This window comes from Prionailurus bengalensis, chromosome B1, assembly GCF_016509475.1.
Source record: "Prionailurus bengalensis isolate Pbe53 chromosome B1, Fcat_Pben_1.1_paternal_pri, whole genome shotgun sequence".
Taxonomy (NCBI): Eukaryota; Metazoa; Chordata; class Mammalia; order Carnivora; family Felidae; genus Prionailurus; species Prionailurus bengalensis.
Genome location: NC_057344.1, coordinates 117848629 through 117863191, shown reverse-complemented (window position 1 = coordinate 117863191; position 14563 = coordinate 117848629). Strand labels below are relative to the sequence as shown.

Sequence of the window (14563 nt, the reverse complement as noted above, 5' to 3'; positions counted from 1 at the left end):
ATTATTTAAGACAATATGAAACAAAAGCACAAAGAATGGATGGAGGTTCTGGGAGCAACTGGCTCTCTCCTACAACTGCCGGTGGAAGCACAAAGTGACACAGCCACTTTGGTAAACAGTGTCACAGGTTCTCATGATATTAAGCATACAATTATCATCTGACCCAGTAACCCTATTCCTAGATATATTCCTAAGAGAAATGAAAACCTATGTTCACACAAGAACTTGTATATAACTGTTCACAGCAACTTTATTTGTATCAGCCCGACTGGAAGGAAACCCAAATTTTCATTCAGTACATCAATAAACTGTGGTGTTATCTATACAACTGAACACTATTCAGCAATCAAATGAAACAAAGCATAGTGATTACACACAATATGCAGGAATCTCCAAAGCATTATGCAAAGAATAGATATGTACACATAACAGAAATGTACACACGACTCTAAAGAAACAGAATAGCAGTTGTTGAAAAACTCCAGAATTTTAAGTATAAATATTTTCTCCCTCTAAAATAAGCTATTGTAATGGAAAAATTAGTATTAAAAACTTAGACACGAACCTAACATAGAATATAACAAGATCTTCTTAGTAATCTGTAGAAAAAAATTAAAATGCTGTTGTTATCTGGATTATTTCCACCAAACTACAACACAAAGGGAGGGAAGCATATCATCAGTGTGGATTTTTTGTTTTTATTTTTAGATAAAAACCAGTAACATAAATGTAATGCCGTATCTCTTTGTTCATATTATTTAAAGGGAAGAAGATACTAGAAAATGGCCACACGCGTGAAATTTTGTCCAAAGGCGGCAAAAAGAAAAAGGAAAAGGTAAAAAAAAAAAAGAGTTTCCAATTCTATGGGATTTAACCAAAGGAAATAATGCACAAAGCTCTCACTCCAGCACTACAGCTGCTGCTCTCACAGAGCTAAATATGTGCACAACAGGCCTCAAACAAAATCTGTGGGAAGCAAGAACATAACGTTTTTAACGATATCTTACAAGCATTCACAAGAAACAACAGCTCCATTCCACAACACTCATTATATTTTCTGCATCACAAATAGAGGCTCTAGCTCAGAATTAATAGTTTGAATACTTTCAGTTTACTCAGATCTCTAAAAGATTTTGTTTTCCACACTGGTCTGCACATCCATGCTTTATAGTACAGTCTGATGAACTTAGTAACCCTCATTTTATTGACCTTTCCTTCTCCATTACCCTTTTCTACTAATTCTACTCTTATCAACACCTGTATTAAAAATATACATTAATATCATGAAAAATAATGGAAATTAACACACAACAAAATAAGAAATACCAAACAAGGTAATTCTACACAGAGGCCTATTTGTATTGTATCAGAAAAACCTCCTGGAAAAGACCTTGTTGATTTTCTTCCCCCAAAATACAAATATTCATTGCCATTTCACAAGAAACTTTATGATCAGTAAAGTGAAAATCATTCGGGTGCCTTAAACACAGCAGAAATTCAAGTAATTTTTCTAACCTGATTTTAACTGGAAGCATTTAACAGAATGGATAAAAACTCAGGTTTGGGGTCAGACAGAAAGACCTCCAATGAAGTTCCAGCTCCATCATCTAAGAGCTACCCTAGAAAACTTAAAAATGTGCCATGTCTCCAAGAAATCTACTTCGTAATCCTTTAATTTAAACTGTGTTTCCTTCAGCACTATCTTTGAAGACAATTTATTTAGGTCTTTCCACTTTAAAGGAAAGCTGAAAATAATGAATTAAAAATATTTCCGGGGCACCTGGGTGGCTCCGTCGGTTAAGAGTCTGACTAGGTTTCTGCTCAGGACGTGATCACACGACATGATCTCAGATTTGTAAGGTTAAACCCCGCATCAGGCTCTGCACTGACAGTGTGGAGCCTGCTTGGAATTCTCTCTCCCTCTCTCTCTTTGCTCCTTCCTCTCATTCTCTCTCAAAATAAATAAACATTTAAAGCAAAAATAAAAATATTTCCTAGAACAAATATTTTTTGTTCCTAGAACAAAATTTACGAGATGGGAAAAATGCTAGGGATCATTTACCGATTAGAGGATAAATTCTGCACCTTTAGAGTTGGGGACAGTAAAGCTTCCAGAGTTTATAAGACTTTCCCAAGGTCAGCTAACTAACAAACACAAGAGAGGATTTTAGAATTTAGACCTCCCCTACCCTCCACCATACCACAAGAGTATGACTGAAACCTAAAAGACACCGGAAGAGGTCAAGGTTTAAAAAAGAAGCAAAATATTCCCAGTGATGTAATTCTATTCTTAATTATAGTACATTTTACTCAATTTGTCCCTGTTCCTCAAACTACCTCTTCCCACACCCCATCCCTACACACCCGTGCCTATTGAAGTACCTATTAGTGAAATCAAAGGAATGAAGATCAAAAAAACCATCCTTTTACTGGGACCTCTAATCATCATTAACTCACTGATGCCTACATTATTTAAGAGCAAAGGGTCAGCACTCCCAGAAAGTAACACTGTCCAAGGCCACAGATACATTCAACTACCCCAGTATTTTTCAGAGGAGTGGTGGGATGCAGTGAACGGCACAGGCTCTGGAGACCAACTGGATTCCAGTGGCTCCATGTATGACTTCAGACAAGTTACTAACCAAGAATCCCCCCCCCCCCCAGTGCCTCAGTTCCTTAATCTGAAAAAGAGGTAGGGGAGACACTATCACATTTTGCCTGAGCTTATGTAAATAAGCTAAACAGATATTCCAGAAGAAACACTCAGCATAATTACTAAACATGCAGTAGTTGTTACAGAAATGTGAGAGCATTTAGGATGACAGTGGTGATATACCAGCCCCCTTCCGGGCCAACGAGTCCATGCACAGAAAAGCAAACTGAACTCTATTCTTGCTGGTTCTAAAGGATAACACAAATATTTTCCTTTAAGATTTCTATGCTATTCTCTATTTTTTTCTCCCTAAATAACAGTATTAAATTGTGTTTTAAAAAGTAAGGAAATCAAACACCATGTAAATTTCCTTATTCTTCAGATCATAATTGCATGGACACTAGGTGTTCATTCAGCTAATGAAAATTTGAGTCAAAGAGCATTGGTTTTCACAGGTTTATAACTGCCTTGAAAGACATTGAAGAACTATACAGTTTTACATGACTTTTAAATTTCTCTAAAAGTAAGCTGAAATTCTACATATATGAAATACAGATAAATTCTGATACTTCTAAGATCAGTACAGTGCTGGCCTTTGAAAAAGTCCCCAAAAGTCCTCATTTTCAATAATTCCCTTTTTACTCATGTAATTTATTCATCCCAGAATGTATCTAAACCAATATAATTGTTCTGATTTCAATTTTTGTTTTCTAATTTTTTGTTTTTAAAAACTGCAAAATCACTGCACAAGCAATAGAACAGACAATTGTTTTCATTTATTTAAAGATCAAACAAAAAAATCTTTAACAGTCTGCAAGTTGAAGTAGCTTGTAGGCCTAAATTACCTCCTATGAGGTTACTTCACCTGACATAAGGTCCTCAGGCATCACTGGCATTCTGAAGAGGTTCAAACATCTGTCTGGTGAGTATGTGAAGCTCTACATTATAGAAGGTGGTTAATTTAACCCAAGGAGAAATTACACATGCCCTCGCATTTCAATTTTCTTAAAAAGCTCTGAACTTGGTTATTTCATAACCAAGCACTATTATCCCTAATGGCCAAGGCATTCTCTAGTAACAATTTAGGAGCCCTGGGAGTCTTATTAACTCTTTCAGGCCATTAAGGTACCATTAAGAGCATTAGAGCCTGGAACCTAATTACAGGGTATTAAAAGGTCTTAGTGCTCTCCAGGTGTTAATGAGCCAGCCAAAGTGACTGATTTTCTACCAGGAACACAAGAAATTTGTTTTTAAATGTTATTTAGACTTTTCTTTTTGGAGTTTCACCATGGCTATTTCTGCTTCAGAAGAAAAACCTGGAAGATTTAAATAATAAGATTAAAATTACAGAAATACAGCCAGCAATCACAGTTTCTAACTGAAATACGTTCTCTGATGCAATGGCTAGTTTTAGTTCAGTCATGTCAAAGTTAAAAACTACAAATATTAGAACAGGTCATTACAGCCTACCACAGTCTGCACATATGTTCATCTGGATCAAAGAAGTGATTTCATAATACAACAACCCTAAAACTTCCTTGTAGAATTGTAATAATTCTCCAAAAAATTTTAAAAATATGTATGGAAATAAAGAAGGACATACTGTCAGTAAATTAAAACAGACTTCTTTTTTTCAAAAAAGAAAACATAGGTACTGATCATGTCAAAAAACAGCTTCTTTTTTTCTTAAGATAGTGGAAATTAATGAGGGATTTATTTTTTAAATGTCTAAACAACAATGAAAATGAACAAAAATTTCTTTATAAATTTCTGTATTACACACATGCTCAGAAAACTACCGAATTAAAAAAAAATTATAGATAGCTATCCCTTCCCCTACATGATTTTAACCTTTCTTCCTATTGATCTAATAAAAATTCCAAGAAGTAAAGACAACAAATATTTACACTGTTATAAAATCACTCCTTTGTGATAAAAATCCCAAATTATACACAGCAATTTTTTTAAGTTATTGCATTAGGTATTTTAAAGCTATTTAAGTAGAAAGTGACCCCGAAAAAGACATTTCTGACATGTATGGACTCAGAATCAATCTCCCAACCACGTCATGTAAAAATTTTTGGAAAATGTACACCAGCCAACAATGAAAATGAAAAAGAGGACATGAAAGAATCTAAGAAAAAACAGAACTATTAACCCAGGGCAATGAAAAGAAACCCCGTGATGATCGCTGTGCAGCAAGCTATTCTCTTGTGTCCATAATTAATATGATAAAGGAGGTGAATAATAGTATTATTCACATAAACACTATAAATGTTATTTGTTATTTTTCAATTTTCAGACTCAAGAGACAAAATATGAAAAACAGTTAAAGAACAGAATTTAAATATGATAAAATTAGCCACTATGGAGCTACTGTACAGGTCAGAGAAACTGGTCTGAAAAGGACAGAGAAGTAGTGCAGAAACCTCCATGCCCTGGTTTTGTACTGGGCAACCACAATTTATTGTTCAAAAGTAATGAAGTGATAAATAATGCCCAAAGTATAATAATTAGAGCTATTAACATAATCGAAGAAGAAATACAGTAACAATTTAAAAATGTATAAGAAATTAAATTCCTAAGTTTTTGGAGCAGCAACTTGAGTCAAAAGGAAAGATATAAATTAAGAAATACAATGCTTGAGTAGAGAAGCAACTGTGCAGGGGAACTAAAAACATACAAGGAAGAAGATACAGACTGGAGAAGTCAGACTGGCGTGAGAAGTGGGAAGGAGAATTGTACTTTTTATTTTGTATTTTTACACTTCTGAGTTTTTATTTCCAAGCATATGATTATTTTTATAATTAAAAATGCCATCCAAAACACTGTGTTTGTGATTCTGGAAGGTTAGATGTGGAATGGACACATAATAAAATGTTTAAATGTTGCTTAATTTATGATTAAATATTGTTAATTTTCAAAGATGTAGAGAGAACAGCAACAAACTTGATTATCTGTTAGCTAACATTTATTTAATCATATGGGTCCAAATATACATTTTTATCTTACTGCAATAAAATCACAAGTTGTTATAATAGGTATTTCATCTAATCTAGAAATCAAGAAATTGATTCCTTTATTTGTTTGTAAGGTCTCCTCTCTCCTGCCAAAGGTCAATTTTTAATCTGGAACATATAAAATAAGCCACATGGTTACAATACTTAGGCTCTTACTGAACTACATGGTAGGTACCTTGAGAAGATAAGTTATTATAATAGAAGACTATTAAATATCAAAATCAAATCATATGAACTGTTTTGTTTTTTTTTTTTTAAATTTCTTCACAAATTTAGGAAGCTTTCCACCCCTGCAATTACGGAGCATCTCTCAGTTCTCATCCCCTCTAATGCCCCACTTTAGTAGGTGGTAATGAAAACACAAACAACACATCAGGCTAAATAATGAAGAAAAAAAAGTAAAATTAAGAATGACTTCTGTCAGGGGCACCTGAGTGGCTCAGTTGGTTCAGCATCCAACTCTTGGTTTTGGATCAGGTCATGATCTCTAGTTCATGGGTTCAAGCACCACATTGGGCTCCATGCTGACCATGTGGAGCCTACTTGGGATTCTCTATGTCCCTTCCCCCCACTTCTCTTTCTCTCTAATAAATAAATAAAACTTTAAAAAAAAAAAAAGAATGATTTCTGTCAATTAACATTTGCTCAAGCAGCAGGACAACAAAATCTGTCTTTTGTCTGAAATAGTTGAGAGAACAGCTGGATCATGTTTGAGAGATACAACAAGTATAAATAAAAACTTGAGCTTAAATTAAAAATAATTAATAATTATTATGACTCTGCCACATAGAGTCATCTAGTATTCCATGATTTATAATTTAAAAAATTTCTACTATGATTTCTTCAGCCTTTGTGCCTGTATCTATTTTTTTCTTGGGTCACTATAAAAAGAAGAGAGAAAAAAATCAATACAGATACGTAGACTATATCACAATAAGGTGAAGGCAAAAGGAATTAAGAATAAAACATTTCAAACTCTTAAAACTATAGAATAACTTACTCTACAAAATCTACATATATGATTACTTAAGGTACTACCCAGAGTGAACAATAGGCAAATATCCTTAAAGTAAATAATATCCATTTCCCCCCATATTCCTTACTCATTCAGGAAATAAATACAAAACACAATGTCAGCACATCATTTCAGAGCAAAATATGTCAATAGTACTCAACAAGTTCTTGTAATTATTCTGGTCTGATGTCACCTCAACCTAAATAAGCTTCAGTATTCCTTCCGGTGTGTCTTTTTGTACAAACATACACAAAAAGAATTTAGAAGATGCCAAAGTGCAAAGTCATCTCCATTCAGGAAACAAATAGAATTCAAGTAAAGAAAGAGAACTTTTCATTCTAACCCTTAGCAAACTCAAGAGAAACATGAGGTAGTTATTAGCCTTATGTAATCTTGTTTCAATAATACTGCTAGTTACAAAAACCACGAATTACTACAATCAAGTATTAACTGCTTAGTACAATATTATAGATAGACAGTGGACTTTATAATCAGACAGAAATGAGTTCAAATCATAGTTCTACTATGTAATGGATGTGCAAACTTGAGCCAATTATTTAAATCCTTAGAGCACCTTTTAAATTAAGAATAATAATATGTACTAGAACAGGTACAAGTGCTTGGCATATGATGAGAGTTCACAAAGTTAAATCACATGTGGAACAGAACTGGGCTAAAGAATAGTTTATTCCACCTAACACATAGTTTCATTCAGGCACTCAGCCTCTCCAGTGTAGAGGGGGCATCCCTTAGCAGAGTTTCATAACTTCAGTGTGTCATATCACCAATCAGTTAGTTACGTGATTTGTTTTGACTGGCTGTTGCACCATTATTTTATCAGTTCTCATTTGAGGAGCAGTTAATGCATTAAAGAATGTTTAACAGTGTATTTTGCTTCTCTTACATACATATATATGAGAAATATACTAAAGAAACCCAGGATAAAATAAAAGACAGACAAGAAATATATATGGTTATGAACTAAAGCCTCATATTTTAATTGTAGTTTTATGTTTTAGTTTTGCCCCTGAGGTTATTTGTACTTCACCTTATCAGATCCTTTCCTTTCTCAATTACACTCAAGAATGGCATAAAATCTCTTGCTGTTCCATGTGCAAGAAAAGGTTTTAAATGCACATAAAATAAGAGAGGTTAACACTTAAGTGTTAATGAGTTCCCATCCATTCAGAAATGGCATATTTTCTAACTGAGGCCTAGAAGAAACCAGGAACGCGAAAAGAATGAAACTGAAAGAAAAAAGGCTAGAAAAATAGGGGGGAAAAATAGAGAATAATAACAGTGGCCGTATATTCAACACTTGATATGACAGCCAGATGCTTTAAGTGAATCATCTCTTACTGTGGACAAGCTCACAAGTAGATATAATTATCTCCCTTAATGGGTGACCAAACTGAAATTCACAAATGTTAGATGATCTACCCAAAATCACTCAGAAAGTAGCACAGCCAGAACTCAAACTGAGGTGTGTGTGACTCCAAAGAAAGTCCACTCTTTATCATACCAAGCTATTTCTAGAACTTAAATTTCTAGGACATCAAAATTTTGTCAAAGGACAGTTATCTTTCCCTCCATTTTTGCAACACAGGACAAAAACTAGATACAGAAACAGTGTATGTCCTTGATGAACATGCCTTCCTTAGTTTTCTACTTATTCAGATGAACAAGAGAAATTTAAGCAAAAAAAAGGAAGGAAGGAGGGAGGGAACCTACAGACTGTATTTTCTTAGTCTGAGGTACCACCTGTCTATCTAGCCTTTTCTCTTTCTTGTTCTTCCTAGCAATATGACACAACTCAGATACAATCATAATAGATTCTCCTTTATAATCTGTGGATGAAGAGAATAAAAAAATCAAATATACATATTCTGTTTTACATGAGCCCCCTTTAGATGCTAAGAATTCGAATGACATACTGATTTACTTCTGTTTCTGGGAAGTTACAGACTTACCATGAAACTTTGAGGCTTCAGGGTCATTCACATTGATAGCAATTATTTTCCAGTCTGTTTCACCCTGGTCAATAAGAGCCAAAATTCCAAGGATCTTCACACGAATAACCTCTCCACAAGAAAGAACCTTTAAAGAGAAAAGAAATTCAGCATTTTCAAGGCTTTGGAGAAATTTACTCATCTATCAGAAAATACATATGAAAGGTTAAAAGCATTACAGAATGAAATTTAATAAAGCTTTAATAATTAAAGATAATGTAAAAATAGTCTATAAAGCCTATTATTATATCCCTTTTAAAATTAAGTATCTTGATTCCTTTTTAGAAACTAAAGTTATTTATAGATCTTGAAATTTAATGTACTAGGCCTAGAAACTCCTACTAAACAGAAAATAAACCCATGCATATCATTACATAGTATAAACCTGGATTTTGCTGTTTGGGGATAAAATAGAGAGCTGAGAATCCTCTTAAAATGCTGTTTTGCAAACCACATTTATCAGTTACAAGTGAAAAGTAAATTTTTAACATATTAGAATACAGCCTTAAGACAATGAATGACACTGGAAGAATTAATATGTTAAAAATACAGATAAAACAGGTTTCATAAAATGCCTTAACAAGATTTTAAAGGAAACCAAGAAATTGCATGATGTTGAAGCAGATGTTCCATGCATTAAAGAAAGTTATTTCAGTGGTTCCTTCAAAGTTGCCAATGCCAAGTTTATATGCATGCATCCTTCCTATATCCTGTTGGCCCTACAGAATTTCACTGCAAGCTAAAATTTGAACACATGCTTCAGAACAAATTCCTTCATGACTCAAAATGCAGCTTTACATTTGGAAAGCAAGGTACGCAAAAGAAAGTCACTTTTGTGTCTTGAAATTTGAGAAGGAAAAAAACCCAGATCTGAAACCATAAAGTCAAATAAGTCCTTTCAGAACATTTGCAAAATGAATCTAAAATCTTAATATAAATCTACAGGAATTTATAATTAGTTACAACCTAATTACACACAACAGATTAGCACGATTTTATAAAGTAAACTGAAATCTCACTTGTAGGGCAATATGCACAATTATATTAACCAGACTCTCATATGTCTAAGCTCTATTAAGTACCCATCACTATGTTAAACACTATGTATCTAACAAAATCCCTGTTCTCAAAGGTTTCCGATCTTGCTGGGGAGACTTACACACCTCATGCCAGGAGATCTTTATAAAACAAAAATGTTCAAATTTGAAGTTATCACATAATTACTAGTGTAAGGCTGGCTCAGTTATAAATTAGATTATTGATTCTCAACCAGAGGTAATTTTGCCCTCTCGAGACTATCTGACATTGTCTGGAGACAATTTTCGTTGTCAAAAACAGGGAGGTATTACTAGCATCTAATGGGAAGAAGCCAGGGATACTGAACAGGACAGTCCACTGTAACAGAATTATCCATCCAAAATGTCAATGGTGCCAATAGAGGACCCTGCAGAAGCCGTTGGTGGCAGGGGGAATTCTGAGGAATCATATAGTTTTAAAAAGCACCTTGTAGGGGAGGAGTCAAGATGGTGGAGGAGTAGGGATACCAGAATTTCCCTCATCCCTCAAAGGCAGTAGTATTGAGGTCAGAATACTTGGAATTCCAGGAATCCAGGCTACAAACTGACAGAGGCATGTCCAGGGGTATACGGAGACAGCTTGGTGGGACAGAGCCTTATAGTTTCTGATTTGATTTTTGGTCAATTCTTAATTATATATATATATTCTTTTTCTTTTTTTCTCTGTTCTGGTTGTTTGTTTAATCAGGCATTTTTACTCTGTTCTTTTTACACCTTTTCTGTATCTCCTTCTTCTTTATTTTCCTCTTTCTCTTTGTGGATTAAACCCTATAGTTTCTTTGATTCTCTGCCTGGTTTTTTTCTCCACTCCTATCATCTCTCTCTGTTTGGGATATGGTTTCTCTTCCCCCCATCCTTCTCATTTCGAAGTTTACTTCAACAAACCAATCAAAGCACACCTGGTGGATGATCCAATCCACCACTACAAGGAGTGAGACAAAGCAGCCAAGACACAGGAACAGAGTGCACGTAACACACTCCAAAAACCCCTTCTGAACTGCCAGGCCCTGAACAGTGTATGACCCCTTTTTAATACAGTAGTACTCACAGGTACAGGACACATTACAAGCTATTAAAACATGTAAAGGACAGAAAACTAGCTAAAATGACAAAATGAAAGAATTCTCAAAAGAAATTCCAGGAAGAACTGACAGCCAGAGAATTGCTCAAAACAGATACAATATATCTGATCAAGAATTTATAATAATAGTCATAAAACTAATAGCTGGGTGTGAAAAAAGCACAAGAGACAGCAGAGAATCTATTGCTGCAGGGATCAAGGACCTAAGAAATAGTCACGATTAATTAAGAAATGCTGTAAATGAGGTGCGAAATAAACTAGACACAGGCACAGCAAGGATGGGACAAGCAGAGGAAGGAATAGGTGAAATAGAAGATAAAATTATGGAAAATGGGGAAGCTGACAAAAGGAAAGGAAGGAAATTACTAGACCACAAGAAGAGAATTAGAGACCTAAGAGATTCAATGCAATGAAATAATATCCATATTACAGGAGTTCCAGAAGAAGAAAGAGAAAGGGACAGAAGGTGTATTTGAACAAATTATAGCTGATGGGGCGCCTGGGTGGCTCGGTCGGTTAAGCGTCTGACTTTAACTCAGGTCACGATCTCGCGGTCCGTGAGTTCGAGCCCTGCGTTGGGCTCTGGGCTGATGGCTCAGAGCCCGGAGACTGCTTCAGATTCTGTGTCTCCCTCTCTCTCTGCCCCTCCCCCGTTCATGCTCTGTCTCTCTCTGTCTCCAAAATAAATAAACGTTAAAAAATAAAAAAAAAAAAAACAAAAATGAACAAATTATAGCTGAGAACTTCCCTAATCTGGGGAAGGAAACAGGCATCCAAGTCCAGGAGGCACAGAGAACTCTCTTTAAAAACAATAAAAACAGGTCAACACCATGACATATCATAGTGAAACTGGCAAAACAAGGATAAAGAGAGAATTCTGAAAGCAGTTAAGGACAAATGGGCCTTAACCTACAAGCATAGACACATAAGGGTAGTAGCAGATCTGTCCAATGAAACTTGACAGGCCAGAAAGGAAAGGCAGGGAATGTTCAATGAGCTGAACAGGAAAAATATGCAGCCAAGAATCCTTCATCCAGGGGCGCCTGGGTGGCTCACTCGGTTAAGCATCTGACCTCAGCTTAGGTCATGATCTCACAGCTCATGGTTCAAGCCCCGCATCGGGCTCTGTGCTGACAGCTCAGAGCCTGGAGCTTGCTTTGGACTCTGTGTCTCCCTCTCTCTCTTTCTGCTCTTCCCCACTCACACACTGTCTCATTTTCCCTCAAAAATAAATAAAAACATTTTTAAAAATGCTTAAAAAAAGAATCCTTTATCAAGCAAGGCTGTCATTCAGAATAGAAGGAGAGATAAAGGCTTTCCCATACTAACAAAAACTAAAGGAGTTCATGACCACTAAGCCAGCCCTGAAAGTGATCCGAAGGGGTGCTCTGCGAGTGGAAAGCAGCAAAGCAACAAAGACTACAAAGCAGCAGAAACATAATCACAAGCATGAAACCTACAAATAGAATAATGACACTAAATCCCTATCTTTCAATAATCACTCTGAATGTAAATGGACTAAATACTAAATCAAAAGACATAGGGATCAGAATGGATAAAAAACCAAGATCCATCTATATGCTGCCTATAAAAGACTCATTTTAGACCTGAGGACACCTGCAGATTGAAAGTGAAGGGATGGAAAACCATCTATCATGTTACGGGATGTCAAAAGAAAGCCAGAGTAGCCATACTTATATTAGACAAACTAGATTTCAAAACAAAGACTGTAACAAGAGATGAAGAATTATATTAATTATATTTAATTATATATTAAATATATAATTATATTATATCATAATTAAGGTGTCTATCCATAAAGAAGAGGATCAATTATAAATGTTTATGCCCCCAATGTGAAAGCACCCAAATATATGAATCCACTAATCACAAACATAAATAAATTTACAGATAATAATACCGTGATTACTGGGGACTATTTACTATATTTGCTCTATTTACGTCAACGGATAGATCATCCAGGCAGAAAATGTTAAAAAACAATGGCTCTGAATGACACACTGGAACAGATAGACTTAGCAGATACATTCAGATCTTTTCATCCAAAAGCAGCAGAATACACATTCTTCTCAAGTGCACATGGAACATTCTCCAAAACATCACATACTGGGTCACAGAACAGCCCTCAACAAATATAAAAGGACTGAGATCATACTATGCATATTTTCTAATCACAATGCTATGAAACTTGAAATCAACAAAACACAAAATTTGGAAAGCCTCCAAATACACAGAGGTTAAAGAGCATCCTACTAAATAATGAATGGGTCAACCAGGAATTTAAGAAGAACTTAAAAAATATATGGAAGCAAATGAAAATGAAAACACAACAGTCCAAACCCTTTGGGATGCAGCAAAAGAGGTCCTAAGAGGAAAATACATCGCAATCCAGGCCCATCTCAAGAAGCAAGAAAAATCCCCAATACAGAATCTAACCTCACACCTAAAGGAACTAGAAACAGAGCAGCAAAGAAACCCCAAAGCCAGCAGAAGAAGAGAAATAATGATTAGAGCAGAAATAAACAACACAGAATCCAAAAAAACAGTACAACACATCAGTGAATCTAAAAGCTGGTTTTCTGAAAGAATAAACAAAACTGATAAACCCCTGGCCAGACTTCTCAAAAAGAAAAGAGAGAGGACCCAAATAGATAAACTCACAAATGAAAGAGGAGGGATCACAACCAATACCACAGAGAAACAAACAATTATTAGAGAATACTATGAAAAATTATATGCCAACAAACTGGACAATCTGGAAGAAATGGACAAACTCCTAGATACCCACACACTACCACAACTTAAATGGGAAGAAACAGAAAACTTGAACAGACCCATAACCGGTGAAGAAATCGAATCCATTATCAAAAATTTCCCAACCAAATAAGGGTCCTGCACCAGATGGCTTTCCAGGGGAATTCTACCAGACATTTAAAGCAGAGTTAAGTTCTCACAAGCTGTTCCAAAAATAGAAACAGAAGGAACACTTCCAGACTCATTCTACAAAGCCAGCATTACCCTGATTCCCAAACTGCACAAAGACCCCACTAAAAAGGAGAATTACAGGCCAATATCTCTGATGAACATGAATATGAAAATTCTCAACAAGATACTAGAAAATCAAATTCAACACTATATTAAAAGAATTATTCACTATGATCAAGTGGGATTCATTCCTGGGCTGCAGGGCTGGTTCAATATTCACAAATCAATCAACGTGATACATCACATTAACAGAAGAAAGGATAAGAACCATATGATCCTGTCAACAGATGCAGAAAAGCATTTGACAAAATACAGCATCCTTTCTTAATAAAACCCTCAAGAAATTTGAGATAGAAGGAACATACCTTACTACCATAAAAGCCATATATGAAAAGGCCCACAGCGAATATCATCCTCAATGGGGAAAAACTGAGAGCTTTCCCTCTGAGATCAGGAATACAACAGGGATATCCACTCTCACCACTGTTGTTTAACATAGTGTTGGAAGTTCTAGCATCAGCAATCAGACAACAAAATGAAATAAAAGGCATCCAAACTGGCAAAGAAGTCAAACTTTCACTTTTCATAGATGACATAATACCCTATATGGAAAACCCAAAAGGCTCCACCAAAAACTGCTAGAACTGATACCTCAATTCAGCAAAGTCACATATACAATTGCACAAAGAACCATAAAATACTT

General features: G+C 35.3%; 1 protein-coding gene across 2 annotated transcripts in view; it reads right to left on the bottom strand.

The window, feature by feature from the left end:
* Window positions 1–14563, bottom strand: part of PPA2 (inorganic pyrophosphatase 2) — a 92382-nt gene that overhangs the window by 39005 nt on the left and 38814 nt on the right. For both annotated transcript variants that reach the window (XM_043571260.1, XM_043571267.1), the window contains one exon: window positions 8659–8785. In XM_043571260.1, coding sequence (XP_043427195.1) covers window positions 8659–8785 — 127 coding nt within the window. The remainder of the gene's footprint in view (window positions 1–8658; window positions 8786–14563) is intronic.